General features: G+C 40.6%; 1 protein-coding gene across 1 annotated transcript in view; it reads right to left on the reverse strand.

Annotated features, from left to right (window-relative positions):
* Positions 1-18,831, reverse strand: part of col7a1 (collagen, type VII, alpha 1) — a 325,194-nt gene that overhangs the window by 182,827 nt on the left and 123,536 nt on the right. Inside the window, exons 28-32 of the mRNA XM_073072948.1 lie at positions 9,119-9,268; positions 6,484-6,623; positions 5,803-5,926; positions 4,565-4,708; positions 2,197-2,366 (exon numbers count right to left, since the gene is read on the reverse strand). Of these exons, the coding sequence (XP_072929049.1) occupies positions 2,197-2,366; positions 4,565-4,708; positions 5,803-5,926; positions 6,484-6,623; positions 9,119-9,268 (728 nt within the window). The remainder of the gene's footprint in view (positions 1-2,196; positions 2,367-4,564; positions 4,709-5,802; positions 5,927-6,483; positions 6,624-9,118; positions 9,269-18,831) is intronic.

Consider the following 18,831-nt stretch of genomic DNA (forward strand, 5'->3'; position numbering starts at 1 on the left):
AAATGTGAAAAAAATGAGTTGAGCAGTGAGATTACTTTATTCTATTCATTCCCTGCACTTTCCTCCAAACACTTGAAAATTATAAGACCATAAGATATAGGAAGGAGCAGGATGAGGCCATTCAGCCCATCAAGTCTACCCTACCATTTCATCATGGCTGATCTATTTCCCTCTCAGCACCAATGTTCTGCCTTCTCCCCGTATCCCTTCATGCCTTGACTAATCAAGAACCAATTAATCTCTGCCTTAAATATACTCAATGTCTTGGCCTCCATAGCCACCACAGATTCCCCACTCTCTGGCTCAAGAAATTCCTTCTCATCTCCATTCTAAAAGGATACCCCTCTATTCTGAGGCTGTGTCCTCTGGTCTTAGATTCCCGCACTACAGGAAACATCCTCTCCACATCCACTCTATCGAGGCCTTTCAGCATTCGACAGGTTTCAATGAGGTCACCCCTCATTGTTCTGGATTCCAGTGAGTAGAGGCCCAGAGCTATCATATGAGAAGCCTTTCAAACCTGGAATCATTCTCGTGAACCTTCTTTGAACCCTCGCCACGTCGGCATATCCTATGCTTCCTTGTATTAGCTATTTCCACCCTAGGAAAAAGTCATTGGTTGTCCACTCGATTTATACAATTTTGAGGAAGTACAAGTGAAAAAGCAGTATCAGGATACAGACTACAGTGTTACAGTTACAGACACTAAGAATCTGATTCTTAATTACATCAATAGTTTGCATTTATATAGCACCTTTAAACCACACAAGAGCATTCTCAGACAAGCCCCAACAACCAGCAGATGAACAAGATTGGATGGAGAGGTGTGCTTTGTTGGATTCGGGTGTAGACTTGTTAATTTCCTTGTTGTTTAAGTTTCCAATGCTTGCTAGCATTTTTTACACAATCGCCTATGTAATCGTTCAGTGGATTTTCCAGTAATTATGGTACAGGTGCTTCTGTATTTTGCTAGAAATTTCTTAGTTTTCAATCGCAGGTGTCTCATCACTTGAATCAAGCTATTTTATAGCTTAATTGTTATCACTGGAATGTTGTTATGTTTCGTCTGAGTATGAGATGCCCACAACTTCTTTATCCTTTGCCTTTCCTTTGTTCTCTTGGCTCCACTTTCTTGTTCACTTTCTGAACTTGTAACACTTAATATAATGATCCTGCGCAATAACAGATGGAATTTAACACAAACAAGTGTGAGGCTTTGCACTTCGGTGGGACCAACCAGAGCAGGTCTTACACAGTGAATGTTCGGGCACTGATGAGTGTGGTAGAACAAAGGCTTCTGGGAATACAGGTCCATAATTCATTGAATGTGGTGTCACAGGTAGTTAGGGTCATTAAGAAAGCTTTTGGCACACTGGCATTCATAAAATCATACTGAGTACAAGAGATGGGATGTTATGTGGAAGTTGTATAAGACATTGGCGAGGCCTAATTTGAAGTATTGTGTGCAGTTTTAGTCACTTATCTACAGGAAAGATGTAAATAAGGTTGAAAGAGTTCAGAGAAAATTTACAAGGATGCTGCTGGGTCTGGAGGACCTGAGTTGAAAGGAAAGATTGAATAGTTTAGGACTTTATTCCTTGAAACATAGAAATATGAGGGGAGATTTGAGAGAGGTATACAAAATTATGAGGGGTATAGATAGGGTAACTGCAAGCAGGCTTTTCCCACTGAGGTTGTGTGGGGCTATAACCAGAGGTCATGGGTTAAGGGTGAAAGGTGAAGTTTAAGGGGAACATGAGCTTGATTTCAAAGTTTAAGAAAAATTTGGATAGATATATAGATGGCATGTGTATGGAGGGCCTTGGCCCCGGTGTAAGTGGATCAGGGTAGGCAGTTTAAATGGTTCTGGATGGACTAGATGGGCCGAAGGGCCTGTTTTTAAGCTGCACTTTTCTTTGACTCTAATAAGCTTTATGCTTATTGTTGTTTTCCAAAGAACGTTTGGATCACAAAAGCATCAGGTTCCGACAGCTTTAAGGAAGCAGGAGGATAAGGGATTTAGAGAGCATATTTCAGAAATTATAGCCTAGGCAGATAAGACACAGAGAATGATTAAACTTTGAGGTGAATCAAAGGGTTAGGAAAATTAAATGGTGGAAAAGTGAGGCAGAGGAGTTCTTTTGCCCTACACACAGGTCCAATTGAAATCTTTTGCAATGGGTTCATATCACTTACATTTGGCTTGCTGGCAGCAACACAGATTACATCCGCCAGGGCCCCTTCAAACTGGGCGAGCATCTCAAAGTTTTCTGCATAGAAGATGTGCTTCGAGTCTCCGTCAGAAACGATACTCTGCAGTTCATTGATATCTGCTTGCCCAACGCCAACTGCATACATGTGAATACCTAACATGGAGATAATGAGTAGCTGAGTCTTAGACTGGTTTTCTCTCCTGTGTTGCAGGAATAGAGTAAAACTGGGTCATCTTTCTCTAGATGTCCCCAAGCCCAATTCCACCCAATCACTCCTTGATGTGACATGGAAACAGAAACCTGCTCCTTCTGCTCTGATCAACCATTCTTTGAGATGACGGCCCATCTTTCACTCCATCATCACTATCTCTGTAACCCATTTCTCCTTGAATATTCAAAAAACCTATTGATTTCTGTTTAAACAAAATGACCAGCTCCGCACAGCAATGGGGGTGGCACGGTAGCATAAGCGGTTAGCGTAACGCTTTCTGCTTGCCCAATGCCAGCTGCATACGACACCTGCAGTAAGGTCAGGGTTCAATTCCACACTACCTGCAAGGACTTTTTACCTTCTCCTCATGACCACATGAGTTTACTCTGGGTGCTCCAGTTTCCTCCTACACTCCAGAGATGTATGGGTTGGGGTTGGTGAGTTGTGGGCACACTTTGTTGATGCCAAATGCATGGTGACGCTTGTGGGCTGCCCAGCACAATCCTCACTGACTTGATCTGACACAAACGATGCATTTCACTGTCTGTCTCGATGTATATGTGACAAATAAAGCTAAGCTGATCAAAAAATAATCCATCTAATCTCTCTGGGTGGAGAATTATATTCCCATTCTCAAACTGACGAGATTTCTCCCTATCTGCATAGTAAATCAGAATCAGAATCAGGTTTAATATCACTGGTACATGTCATGAAATCTGTTAACTTTACGGCAGCAGTACAATGCAATAAATGATAAATATAGAAAAAACTGAATTACAGTAAGTCTATGTATGTATATTAAATAGATTAAATAAGTAGAGCAAAAACAGAAATAAGAAGGTAGTGAGGTAGTGTTCATGGGTTCAATGTTCATTCCTTATCCCTTATTCTGAAGCTGGGATCCCTGGCTCTAGACTGCTCAGTCAGCGGAATTATCCTCCCTGTACCCACATTGTTGAGACCCATATAAAATTTCCAAGTTTCTACTCTATCCATGAACCTGGCCAACTGTTGTTTAAAAGCTGTTACTGTACCTGCTTCAACCGCTTCCTCTCTCAACTTAGTTTATACACTCGTCACCTTCTGTTTAAACGTTAGGTTCCTATTAAAACTTTCCCTTCCCACCTTAAACCTATGCCCTCTAGTTTTTGATTTTCAAAACCTGGAAAAAGAAATTGAAGATTAACAACAGCTTCCTTCCCTCTGCCATCAGATTTCTGAAAGGTCCAAGAATCCGTGACCACTCCCTCAATTTTCCTCTTTTAGACATAGACATAGAAGAGTACAGCACAGGAACAGGCCATTCAGCCCACTATGTTGTGCTGAACCAGATAAAAAGCAAATCTTTTGCACTGTTTACTTATGTATATGTTATTTTAACTTACATTTTTTTAATGTCATACACAGTACTGCTTCCACAAAATAACAGATTTCACTGTATATGGGTTTTGGGATGGCAGGGTGGAGATATGTCTCTACTAAAGGAGGTGTAAGGTGCTCCTTCCCTCCGCTAGCCTGAAGCTCACCCTTGGGAAAGGTGTAGCACCTGATCAGTGTCACGTGAAGCCATGGGGGCAGGTGTAGGATGACAGTGTGATCAACTGGCACATATCACATCCTGGTTATGTGACCACTGATGCCAGGCAGACAATCTCTGAAAAGTATTGATAATGGCTGGGGTCACCCATCTTGTAAAGGCACTGCCCAGAAGAAGGCAATGGCAAAACACGTTTGCAGAAAAATTAGCCAAGAACAATCATGGTTATGGAAAGACCATGATCGCCTACATCATACAATACGGCACATAACGAATGAATGAATAAATCTGATTTTGATTTTGATTCTGAACACTGAATATTTTCACCCTATGTATACCCCTCCTGTTTTAATACACAGTTCTATGATTTACTCCAATGATGATGAAGGACAGATGTATGACTCTGCTGTTGCCTTCTCAGTGGTTCACAAGATCAGGAATCTTTATAAGGCTGGGGGTTGGTGGTGGGCGGAGGACCAAGGAGGAGAATTCCCCCTCCCCAATAACCCCTAAAAAAGCTGTGGACCAAACTACAGATTCAGCATTTGGTCTCCTGATGTCTGATGAGCCCCTACGTCAATGTGAAGAGTGGGTGAAGAATACCTGCGGCCCTTGCTCTCCCTACAGCATCCACAACTCTGTCGTCCGAGCGGCCGTCTGTTATGAGGACCAGCAAGGCAGGAACTTGTGGGCGTCTCCCTGCAGAGGTATGAAGCACGTAGCGCAGGACAAAATCTATGGCCTTCCCTGTGAAAAAACAGAAATGGAGACGGCAAAGAAAAAATGAAGAACTTTGTTTAATATATAACTTTCATCTCTGAATCAGAACATGATGGGGTCAAATTTTACCCCAGTGTCACCATATACAACTATAAGATTCATATTCTTGTTGCCAACAGGTTTTTAAACACAGTGAATGGTGTCTTTGTGGAATGTGCTGCCAGGGACCGTGGTAGAGGCCAATAGATTTGCACATGGATGAAAGAAAAATGGAAAGCTATTGGCTATTTAGGAGGGAAGGGTTAGATTGATCATGGAAGATCATGTGCCAAAGGGCCTGGAATATGCTGTAATGTTCTGTGTTTGAGATAGTCATGTTTGGAGAGATGGATCTCGAGGTGCAAGTCCATAGCTCCCAGAAAGTGGTAAGACAAGTGAATAGAATGGCAGAAAAGGTGTACAGCAGGCAAGCTGTCATTGGTTAGGGCATTAAGTATAAGAGTTGGCAAAAGTTAGCATTTGAATGAAAGAAAAATGGAGGATTATGGGTTAGATTGATCACGGACGAGATTCAATTCTAAGTTCTACGTTCCATGTTCAATGAGTGTGGTTCTAACAACTTCCAAGGAATTTGATACCATTCAGAAAAAAACTGTCTTCACCTACTGAAGGACAATTAGGAATGGCTGAGGAATACTGTGCCAGCAATGCTTGATCTCCCAAAACAAAAGAAATTAAAAAGTGAAGTTCTTCATTTATCAATAAGATTGAAAGAGTACAGAAAAAAAATTACAAGGGTGTTGCCGGGACTGGAGAACCTGAGTTATTGGGAAGGTTTGAATAGGTAAGGGCTTTATTCCCTAGAGCATAAGAAGATGAAGGGAGACTTGATAGAAGTACATAAAATTAGGAGAGGTATAGACAGGGTAAATGCAAGCAGGCTTTTTCCACTGAGGTTGGGTGAAACTAGAACTAGAGGTCATAGGTTAAGGGAAAGAGGAGGAATGCTTAAAGAGAACTTCTTCACTCTTGCCCATGCCAGGGTCCAATCACACAGACATACAGATAGTGACGTGAACTACCTCCCAGTGAGTGACTACTTGGCTATTCGTACAATCTACCTGTTTTAGTCCCACCAGTTCGATACTGAAGTCCTTCTATGGCTCGGAGCAGTTCCTGCTGGGTGTTGAGTTTGCCAAGTGGGATTTCAATCACAGTGTCATCGCTGTATTGAACCACTGAGATCTGAACAAAGCACCATAGACAAAATTAGAAGATTAAACCAGCACGGTAGCATAGTTAGAATTAAAGATTACAAGTTTAAATATTAGTTTTTAGTCATACATATGTCAAAACATTGAAATGTACAGTGATATATGCATTGTTTTGCATCAGCAGCCAACACAATCTGAGGATTGTGTTGGGAGCGGCCTGCATCTGTAGCCATGCTTCCAGCGATTAATGTAATGTGATACGGTGACAGCGAGATTAAAATTCAATTCCCACCGCTGTCTGTAAGAGTTTTGTACATTCTCCCTGTTAGCCGGCTGGTGGTGTAGTGGTATGAGCACCAGACTTTGAAGCGAATGGTCCCGAGTTCAAATCTGGCCAGCTCCTTGCACGCTGTCCATCCATGCTGGGTTGAGCATTGAGACTAGCAACTCAGCCTCAGTCAAATGCTACGTAAACAGCAAACATGTAGGTTTCCTCTGGGTGCTCCAGTTTCCTCCCAAAGATGCCTTGGTTAAGGTTAGTAAGTTGTGGGCATGAGAGCTGGTGACAATGTACTTGAGTAAGCCTACCTGAGTTGCATCAGGTCCAATGTTGGGGAGATGAGAGATCACATTGAGCAGGAACTGCTTCACCTTCTGGAAGTTGTCAAGCCCAATGCTCCCAGAGCCGTCGACAAGAAACACAATGTCAGCTCCAGCTTTACTACACACTGAAACCAAAGCAAAGCAGTCTCATCAGAATATAAGGGTGTTGCTTGAGGACTTGAGTTACAGGGAAAGGTTGAATACCTTAGGACTGGAGCAGAGGAGAATGAGGGAAGATTGGACAAAGGTCTACAAAATTATGAGGGGTATAGAAAGTGAAAGGTGAAATGTTTAGGGGAGCTTTTCTACTCAGAAGGTGGTGACAGTGTGGAATGAGCTGCGAGCAGAAGTGGTGGATGCGGGTTTGATTCCAACATTTAATTATGGATAATTAGTTGGATGGGAGGTGTTATGTTTCATAACTTCAAAACGTTAAACTAATTCAAAGGAAGACACAGAAGTCTAGGAATGCGGGTCTAAGTTGGTGTTTACTTTATGTGAGATGCACATGTATCACGTGGTATGCAATTCACGTACCTGTACATATAACCTGTAATGAATAATTTAAACAAACAAGAATGCTTAATCAAACAATATATTTACATTATTACTCAAATGCCACTGAAATATTAAAAACACAACAGGAGAGATATGGAGGGCTATGGTCCGGGTGCAAGTTGATGGGACTAGGCAGAGTAATAGTTCAGCACAGACTAGATGGGCTGAAGGGCCTGTTTGCATGCTGTATTGCTCTATGACTATATAACATACAGAATAGGAAAAGCAAGCTGGAAGAGCCATGAGTTCCTCTACACCAGAATCCTAGAGATGCAGCACAGAAGTGCTTGATGTTGTGGGGCCTACACTCGACGAAGTTCAGAAGGAGGAGGGTGGAGGGATCTCATTGAAACCTACCAGTTACTGAAAAGCCGGGACAGAACAGACATGTACAACAGTCTGGAATCCAAGAGCACAGCCTCAGAATGAAGAGATGTCCTTTCAGAAGTGAGATTAATTAATTAATTTGTATGAATACAGGGTAAGGAGTCTTTATATGCAATTTAGTATAATGTATTGATATATATATTTTTTTTGCTTGCACTCTGTATTCTTATATGTAAATTAATAAAAATATTGGAAAGAGACAATTAAGCTGCAAAATACCCAGAAAAAAAAAGAAGTGAGATGAGAAGAAATTCCTTCAGACAGAGAGTGGTAAGTCAGAGGAATTTGTTCCCAAAGAGGGCTGTGGAGCCCAAGTCAGTAAGTGTATTTAGGGCAGCAATCGATAAGTCTTTGATTGGTGGGGGGTGTTAAGAGTTACATGGAGAAGATGAAAGAATGGAATTGAAAAAAATTTGGCCATGACTGAATGGCGGAGACGATTCGATAGGCTGAAGGTCTTAATTCTGCTCCCATATCTTACGGTCTCATGGAAGCAGAAGCTTCAGCCTCACTAACCAACATTTACACTAATCCTCCACCAACCCCAGGTTCCTTAAAGTCGTCATAGCTGGGGGAGGTAGTGGGGTAGGCTCCCACAACCTATTAAATGCTCCCAATGGCGTGCCATTCAAATAGCCTCCACCAATCATGTCCAGCCCCGGTCCTTCATGTGTGGCTTTGCTACAAAGCCTGGCGGAATCATCTCTACAGACAGGAGAAGGGGAAAGGTCAAGTGTTCGGCACCTAAAACCAACCACTTTGGGCAGATGAGGCCCGTCAGCCGCAGTTGGCAGCTGATCTGGGAGAAGTAAAGCTCTGATCTCAAACCTTTGCTGCCTTGTGGCCATACTCATTCATAGGGAAGGGTTCAGGAGTAAACCCTGAGGGAAAAATCCGCAGCTGGGGTATCTAAGACAGTCCTACATTGAATTCAATGCAGACTGGCAACTCCCACAACACCGCTGGTGCCAATCTGTATTGATCTCTGCCATTCCTTTGGATTCATAAGCTGCATGGAGAGGGGGTGGGGTCTGCTGCATGGGTAATGTCATTAAGGACCCCCCATCACCCAGGACAAGCCCTTTCTCATCACTACCATCAAGGAGGTACAGGAGCCTAAAGACACACACAACATTTCAGGAACAGCTTCTTCCTCTCCGCCATCAGATGTCTGAATGGACAATGAACACAACCACACTATTTTCTTTTTTCTCTTTTATTTGCTCTCTCTTTGCACTACTTATTACATTTAATTTTTATATGTATTCTTATTGTAACTTATAACTTCTTATTTTATTGTTATGTACTGCATTGTACTGCTGCTGGAAAAACAATATATTTCATGACATATGCCAGTGATATTAAACCTGATTCTGATGTCAGAGGTAGATGTTTTTTGTTACATAGAGTGTTGTAGGTGTGTTGAACACCCCGCCACAGGGAGTGGTAGAGGCAGATTAAAGATATGTAGGGGAGTTGTAGATATGAATGGGGGGCTATGTAGGAGGGAAGGGTTAGATTGATTTTACAGTAGGTTAAAAGGTCATTGTGTGCCAGAGGGCCAGTACTGTGCTGTACTCTGCTATGTTCTGTGTTTTATAAGTGGGGGAGGGAGCAGGAGATCAGGGTTAGACTTGGGAGAGCCAGCTGGAGGATTCTCTGTTGTACTGCTCACCGAGTCGCTCAGTAATAGAGGTCTGAGGTCCGAACTCTGTTCCAAACACGGGCCGGATAGTAAAGATGTACTCTCGCCCAATTTGCAAGTTGGTGATCTGATAAGAAGTTGTAAGTGCCGGCAGAGTGACAGACTGCTGCTCCTCTTGTGCTATAAGAATGATAAAACACAGAGGGATTAATGGGGTTGTCATCGGCATTCTCTGGTTCAGTCACAGTCAAAGGATTCCCTACTCGTCAGCTAACAATTCTGCTATTCGCTGGGGTTAAATGTCCACAACTGTGCCAGATCTCAGCTCCTGCTCTCTCTAGTTTAAATCTGATGGTTCATGTTGCATTTGTTGGCGCTGGGGAGCAGGGCTCCAGTTGCTCATTCACTCACGGAACTGGAGACATCACTGGGAACATGAATATTTATCACACTGGACAACCCATTTAGACTTCTTCCCTGCAAACCTTGGCACTGTCAGTGACGATCACTGTGAAAGGTTTCACCAGGACGTTACGGTCATGGAGAAATGGTAATCCATCAATGCTGGCTGATTATTGTTGGACACTTAAACAGCCTCAGACACTGAGTACAACTGAAAATCATTAGCAAAACATTTTTAGCTTAGTTGAACTATTGCAAAGCATCAGCACCTTTATGCACTTAAACTCATCATATTCAATAAAAATTAATTTCTTGTTTCTCCAAATTCCTACTTGATACAAGTAGTTTGAAATACTGTAATATTTATGTTCAGCTTCAAGTGCTCTAACATAAACAAAATGAAATTCTGAGGAAGCAACACTTTTGAAAAAAATTCTTGTCCAGTTATATTTACTTGAAATGCCATTGAGTGAGACCATTTCAGATGGCATGGTAGCATAGTGGTTAGCAAAATTCCTTACAGTACAGACAACCTGGATTCAACTCCCATCACTGTCTGTAAGGAGTTTGTACGTTCTTCCTGTGACCGTGTGGGTTTCCTACAGGTACTCCGATTTCCTCCCACAGTCAAAGACCCACTGGTTGATAGGTTAACTGGTCAATATAAATTGTGCTGTGATTAGGCCAGGATTAAATTGGGGGTTGCTGGGTGGCACGGATCAAAGGCTGGAAGGGCCTGTTTCACACTGTATCTCTAAATAAAATAAATTTTTAAAAATCAGGTTCAATGCTTGCTCACTGCAATGGCCCCCATTTGGTCCAATTCCCACCTCCTTATTGCCACACAGCCTTTCACTTTATTCTTGCCCATCAAATTTCGATGCCACTTGACAACAACAAAGGAAATTTACCAGAACAATTAACCTACCACATACCAGCCTCCCTATGGACTCTGTCTACACTCCTTGCAGCTTAGTAAAACAGCCAGCATAATCAAAGACACCACCCACTGTGGTGAACTACATATACCTGTCTGGACACGCCCCCCTGCTGACTGCTCCTGTGGCTCCTCCCACTGATTGTGGCTCCTCCCACAGACCCCGGTATAAAGGCGATTGAGGCCTGAGCCCTGCCCTCAGTCTCCAGGATGTAGCATGGTGGTCAATTGCTGCTTGTTCTTTCTTCCAGTCAATAAAAACCGATATCTCGCCTCACGTATCAGAGAGTTATTGATGGTGCATCACCCACCGTGGACCTTCTCCCTTCACCCGTCTCCCAATGGGTAGAAGACACAAAAGTCTTATAGCACGCACCACTAGGTGCAAGGGCAGCTTCTACCTCACTGTAAGATGACCATTAAATATGACTATCCCTAGTATGATAAGTTGGACCCTTGACATTACAATCTACCTCCTCATGATCTTGAGAAACACCCACAAAATGCTGGAGGGAATCAGCCGGTCAGGCAACATCTATAGAGGGCTTTCTATGGTTTATTGTCCTTCATAGATGCTGCCTGACCTGCTGAGTTCTTCCAGCATTTTGTGTGTGTTGTTCAAGATTTCCAGCATCCGCAGAATCTCTTGTGTCTACCATTATGACCTGCATTGTATTTTTCTCTGAGGTTGTTGAACTTCATTCTGCATTCTGTTAGTGTTTTACCTTGTTTACCTTGATGCACTGTGTAATGATTTGGTCTGTATGAACGGTATGCAAGACAAGCTTTTTTTCCACTCTATCTCAGCATATGTGACAACAATAAACCAATTCTAAAACCAAAACGTCTTTGGGATGTAGAGGGGAACAGCAGCACATGGATGAAACTTGTGTAATCACAAGGGAGAGCATGCAAACTCCATGACAGCATTGAGTTTGCAACCATGAAGTTCTAAATTACATAGCACTCCTCCCTGCTTAGCTATAAACTGAACTCAATACAGAATACATCTCAGCTATAATCACAGTATACTATATAATACAACCACCATAGTCTGACATCCATAGCATAGTTATTTTTAAATTATCCCATTCAGGCCTAAAGATTTAACTGCTGTCGAGGTTTTCTTACTCTTGTGGAATAACATCTTTCTTGACAAGGGGAACCACTCTGCTTGGCTAGTAAAACAATGTCATGACAGCAATTTCAGGTTCTGGGGCCTTCTCCATGGTGGTTGTAGGAGTTGACTCTGAGACTGCAGGAAGTGGTTCTGACAACTCTGGACATGTTTCTTCTTCCTTCTTCTTCTAGTTTGTGCATCTTGATCTTGGGAAGGTGCATTTAGTTCACAGGAGTATTCTCCTATTAATCCTCCCATTGCCCCATTACAATCTGACCTCTCCTCTTGGTTTCCTCATCCACAACATCATCTGATGAATCCTCTATTTTTGTATCTCGATTGACTTCTTTCTTTTTGGCCTTCCATTCATCCAGCTGGGCTTTGGCCTTTGCATCTACTTTTACAAGTAACTTTTTGTTTCCCACTTCCCACTTAAGTTTACACAATAACCGTGACACATGCAGAATAGATTCTGGTTCTTTATACTCACAAAAGTCGAATGCTTGCAACTTTCCTGAAGTTCCTGAAGCTCTCTTCCAGCTTAAAACCAAGCCACATTTCGAAGTAGCTGCTTGATTAACATATCAGAAGCTTTCTCAGATATGTTGCCTAGAAAAACTGTTGTAGTCGGACTACTGCTTTCGTTACTTTCACGATTCCTCTGAGTAGCATGGTCCAATATGTTTTCCAACAAAGGCACAGAGGTTGGCACCAACACCTGTTTGTCCTCTGTTGGACCATGGTTCATGGCGTACAGCATGGAGACAGTTGTGGCATCATCCAGTACCTTTCTTAATTTGCTTACAGCTGACTCTATTACAGAGGATATGGCATGCAAACTGTAGATGGATCGCCAATCAAGTTGTAGTTATCTTAGCCAATAACACCCCATAATGCTACCCATCCTGTTTACCATATACAGGCCCAATGTGGCTTGTTGGTTTTTGTATTTCACTGTTATGAATGTCATTCCCACAGGAATTTTCTCCAGGAAAATTTCTTAGTTGGATACCTGCAGGCTCCAGTTTAGTGTCTTTGTAATGCTGTTCAGACTCATATTGTGGTTTGACTGAAACAGCTCAGCCAGTGTCCAATTCCATTTTAATTAATTTGCCATTCATTTCTGGTGTAAGCCATTTTGTTTGTCCATTGTTAGTTTTCAAATTGTAAATCTCAGGCCAACTCAGTCCTGTGTCACTGTCATTATTGTCCGATTTTTCATCAAAAAGCATGCAGATTAGTTCTCTTTCTGAAATTTCTATTTGACATTTTAGCTTTTTCTCTTCCCTGTGCAGTCCATTTATTTTTGATCAGCCTGACGTACTCTTTGTATGTGAATTAATTTGTTGCGTTTTCTGCAAGTTTCATCTTTAAACCTGTATTGGTCTGGTACGCGAGTCCAAACCACAATGGGACCAAAATATGTTCAGTTAGGCTGCTTTCTGTTTAGCCATTGCAATTTTGTTCAGGCTCACTCTCATTCCCGACTGCAACTCAATTGCATCTCTGCCCGCTGTTTCCATTGATACAGCTATTTCAACTGCTATTTTAAATGTAAGCTGTGCTTCTACTAGGAGCTATTTTTGAATGTTTTCTTGTAAGATTCCAGAAGGTAAATAATCTCTTGGTGCATCATTGAACTGACAATGCCCAGGCAATTTCTTCCCCGAAGCCATCAGACTCCTCAATACCCAAAGCCTGGACTGACACCTTACTGCCCTATTGTCTTGTTTATTATTTATTGTAATGCCTGCACTGTTTTGTGCACTTTATGCAGTCCTGGGTAGGTCTGTAGTCTAGCATAGTTTTTTCCTGTGTTGTTTTTTTTATGTAGTTCAGTCTAGTTTTTGTACTGTGTCATGTAACACCATGGACCTGAAAAAACGTCTCGGTTTCTGGTGATGTCATTGACAAGAATGGCAGCTTAAGTCACTAGCTTCTCCGGAAAAACGTGTATTAAGCCCCATTAACTCATCAAATATAATATTTTTCGAAAAATATTTGAACTGAAAAGAGGGGCAAGAATGGGGAGAAGAAATGGAAGTAAAAAAAGCGACACTGCGGAGCCTGCGTCCGAGAGGAGTGCAGCGAGCGGCTCTCTGACGTGACTGTGTGCTAGTGAGGCGGCCGCCAGGCCTCGTTCAGGCAAAGCGGCGAATATCTTCGAAATCCTGAAAGAAATAATGGAGGTCCAGAAAGATATGAAGCAGCAGCTCCGTGATATTAAGGCAGAGCTCGCCAGCGTTAATCACAAAATAGCGGTGGCAGAGACTCGCATTGAGAAGGTGGAAGATCGCGTTCAAAACGTGGAACAGATACTAAGCAAGACAATAAAAATAATACATCAACAAGAAGGTAAACTGCTTGATCTGGAGGGAAGATCACGGCGGAAAAATATCAGAATCTACAACGTTCCCGAAGGAGCGGAGGGCTCATCTATGACGGAGTTTGTCGGGAAGTTACTGCGGGACACGCTGAATCTTCACCCAGCTATGGAGCTGGAAGTCGAGAGAGCCCACCGCGCGTTCATTCCAAAACCTACCCAGGATAGAAAGCCACGCTCAATAATAATTAAATTCCTTCGGTACAGCACCAAGGCGGAGATTCTATGAAGGGCCTGGGGTAAGAATTTTTAGAGGATAAATTAACATATTTCGACCAAGATTATCCCCCCCCCCCCCCCGCGGTCCTCCAGAAACGCAAAGAATACTCCGAAGTAAAGCGAGTATTAAAGCAAAATAAGATTAGATTTCAAACTCTGTATCCTGCTAAACTTCGAGTGTTTTATGACAACAAGATGCGGTTGTACCAGACAGTGGAAGAGGCGACTACAGACATGAAGGCCAGAGGGTTGCCCGTCAGTGTCACCAAAACGAAGGAAAGCCTGGCTGAGGAATTGTCCCGCTCGGCATGGGAAATAGTGCGAGAAACGAGAAGGCAGGAGACGGGAGGAGGCCGAGAGAAACATATCAGGAAGAGACCGGGAGTTTTCCAAAGACAGTCCTCACCCCCTTCAGAAGAGCCATAAGGTCTGGCTAACTTTTAAAATGTTGAGAAGCTAAACAGAAGCAAAAGTACACGGCGATATACCTATCTCGAGAAATACTTATTATAATGTGGATTTTATATTACTTAGTTGTTATTCTTTATTCGCTCACTTACTCCTTTCCCCCCCACTAAAATGAGAATATATATATGTGTGTGTGTGTATATGTGTATGCATGTATGTATATATATATATATATATATATATATATATATATATATATATATATATATATATATATATATATATATATATATATGTGTGTGTGTGCATGTATATGTATATATAGTACACAGGGAAATCTTTTCTGTGTAATGGATTTGTTCACTGACTTTTATGAATACTACAATGGGGGCCCTCAACTCACAAGGGGTTATCCCCACAGCTAGACATTTCCTCTAGCTCAACGCAGGGTCATTTACTGGAGACCTCAGCCTTGGAATCACATGTTTGTTGCCATTTTTGTTATTATTTGAGTTTCTTGGTTCTTATTTGTTCAGGGAGTAGATTGATTAAGTTGTATTCTAATTTCAATGATACATTGACAGATAAATACAGATGGCTAAGGACAAGGTAAAATTCATTTCTTTTAATGTAAATGGGCTATTAAATCCAATCAAACGTAAGAGAATTTTATCCAAAATGAAAAAAGAACAAGCCCATGTAGTATATTTACAGGAAACTCTAAGTGATAATGAGCATAAAAAACTAAAGAGAATGGGCTTCACTAATCTGTTTTTCTCCTCATATAAATCAGGACATAGGAGGGGAGTTGCTATTCTTATCTCAAGTAAGCTAAATTTTGAAAAAATATTCGAAATGGGAGATAAAGAAGCAGATTTATTCTGGTAAGGGGGAATATAGACAGCAATTCAATTACTCTATTGAATATATACGCACCCCTGGGAAGCGATATTGGTTTCTTTCAGAAAATTACTGATATTATGGTAACAGAAACAGAAGGTCTCCTGATATGTGGGGGAGACTTAAATTTACAATTACAACCAAACTTAGACTCTTCCAATAGAAAAACTTATGAAAGAAAATCTTTACATAAGAAAGTTAATACACTTTTTGAGGATGTTGGTTTAATTGATATATGGAGGGACCTTTTCCCTGACAGAAGGGATTACACTCATTATTCTGCTCCACATTCTGTATATACAAGAATAGACTATTTCATAATATTTGGAAAAGACAAAGACAAAATAAACACCTGTGGAATTGGGACAATAGGTGTAAGAGACCATGCGCCTATATATTTATCTGTTGATTTTGACCTACAACGAAAAAATACTATTTGGAAACTAAATTCAAGTCCACTCAATGATCCGTACTTTAAGGAACAAATTAAAAAAGAAATTGGTCTCTACTTAGATTTTAATGATAATGGAGAAGTTTCACCTCCCATTTTATGGGATACTCTGAAAGCGGTCTTAAGAGGGAAAATTATAGCAATATCTTCATATAAGAAAAAAATAAGGAATAAAACATTAGAGGAATTACAAAATAGGCTGAAGGAACTAGAGAAAAAAACACAAATTGAATTTGGCACAGGATACATTAGGGGAAATTAAAAGAATTAGGAATGAAATAAATAATTTGGCTATGCAGGAAATCAGGAAAAACTTAATGTTTCTGAAACAGAGACATTATGAAAGTGGATCAAAATCTATGAAAATACTGGCATGGAAACTGAAAAAAAAGATAGCAGAAAATACAATTCATAGAATTAGGGACCCAAGAATGAAAATGATAAAAAATAAACTAAGTGAAATTCAAGAAGCTTTTGAAGTGTTTTACAAAATGCTATATTCCAAAGTTGCAGGGGGAAGCATAACACAAATTGACACTTTCTTGAATTCTCTAGAGTTACCCACTTTAAGCGAAGAACAAAATAGAAGGATGACTGCTGACATAACTGAAGTTGAATTAAAAGCTGCAATTAGTAGGCTTAAATTAAGCAAGTCACCAGGATCAGATGGGTATACGGCAGAGTGGTACAAAGAATTTAAAAATGAGTTAATTCCTGTTTTACTCCCCACACTGAACTGGGCTCTAAAAAAGGCACAAATGCCACCCAGTTGGAAGGAAGCGATAATCTCAGCTATACTGAAAGAAGGCAAGGATAAAATGGAATGCGGGTCATTTAGACCAATATCCGTTCTTAATGTAGATTATAGGTTATTTACCTCCATCATGGCCAAACGATTAGAGGAGTTTCTACCCACACTGATACGTAATGATCAGACAGGTTTTATACGACAACGCCAGACTCAAGGCAATATACCAAGGACACTTCACATTATGGATCATATACAAAAAAATAAAATCGAAGCAATAGTGATAAGCATGGACGCTGAAAAAGCTTTGATTCGGTTAATTGGAATTTTCTTTACAGAGTTTTACATAGATTTGGTTTCCAAGACACAATTATTAAAACTATACAGACACTATATGACAATCCTACTGCTAGGATTAAAATCAATGGATATTTATCAAATAGTCTTACCCTAGAAAGGGGCACGAGACAGGGTTGTGCATGGTCACCACTACTCTTTGTGTTATATCTGGAACCATTAGCTCAATACATCAGACAAAATGAAGATATCAGGGGAATTACTATTAAAGGGACAGAGCATAAATTGGCTTGTTACGCGGATGACATTTTGATCTATCTAGGGCAACCAACATACTCTTTACTTAAATTGATGCAATCCTTTGAACAATATGGTCAATTATCAGGATACAAGATCAACATAGATAAAACCCAATTACTTTCATATTACTATAGCCCACCAAGAGAAATTGAAAGTCGATACCCCTGGGCATGGCACACAGAGTCTTTCAAATATTTGGGCAACATTATGCCAAAAGATTTGGTAAAATTATCAGAATGTAATTATCAGCCTTTATATTAAAAAAAATTAAGGAAGATGTGGCAAGATGGAACCTGATTCTTTTTTTCAGTCTCAGTTCAAGGATTGAGTCTATTACAATGAATACACTGCCCAGACTGTTCTATCTCTTTCAGACCCTACCAATAGAGATTAAGCAAAATCAATTCAATGAATGGAACAAGATGCTATCAAGGGATATTTGGCAGGGTAAAAGGCCTAGAATTCGTCTCAAAACTTTGCAATTAAAAAGGAAAAGGGGGGATGGGGCTTGCCTTCTCTTAGAGATTATTATTTTGCAGCACAGTTGAGAGCAGTGATATGTTGGTGCAACCCATCATATGACGTTCAATGGAAAAACATTGAGGAGCGGGTACTTCCCATCCCCATACAAGCAATTTTGGCTGATAACAACCTGCAAAGGTACATAAATACTATTGATAACCCATGGGTGAAATTGACTCTTAAAATATGGAAAACTACTATAAAAGAATATAATCTAGAGGGAGATATTGCAATTCTTAAATGGTGTGTATATGACTCTGATTTTACACCAAATAAATTGGATGCTAGATTTAAGGACTGGACAGCTAAAGGAATAACAGTTCTTTGCAACATAATGAAAGAAGGAACACTGTTCAGTTTTGAAATGCTTAAAGAGAAACACTTATTAGAAAAACAAGATTTTTATCGGTATTTACAGATGCGACAATATGTTAATAAGACGCTTAAAAATATAACCAAGGTAAATACGTGCTTGATAGAGCTCTTTAGAAAAGCATATAATTCAGATAATGGTAGTAGAATCATTTCAAGCATGTATAAAGGGTTGTCAAATCTTAAAACACATTCGACTTCATACATTAAACAAAATGGGAGAAGGAAGGAAAGATAATTATATCTGAGGAAGAATGGACAACAATATGGACTTATCAATGGAAGTGTACCAGTTCACAGAAATGGAGGGAGTTTGGATGGAAAAACTTGAAAAGATATTTTATTACACCCTCTCAGAAATCCCATTATGATAGTAACCTCCCTGTTTGCTGGAGAAATTGTGGAAATCAAAATGCAAATCATTATCATATTTTTTGGGACTGCCCTGTTATCAAAAACTGTTGGAGGGGGATACACAATGCCCTACAAGACATCTTTAAATGTGAAATACCCTTGGAGAGTAAGACCATATATTTTGGATATATACCTCAAGGATGGTTGAAAAGAGATAAATATTTAATGAATATACTGTTGGTGGCTGGTAAAAAGACTCTTACTAGGAAATGGTTATCACAGGAAAGCCCAATTTTAAATACATGGATGGAAATTACAATGGACATTTAC

Source organism: Hemitrygon akajei, chromosome 19 (genome assembly GCF_048418815.1).
Source record: "Hemitrygon akajei chromosome 19, sHemAka1.3, whole genome shotgun sequence".
Taxonomy (NCBI): domain Eukaryota; kingdom Metazoa; phylum Chordata; class Chondrichthyes; order Myliobatiformes; family Dasyatidae; genus Hemitrygon; species Hemitrygon akajei.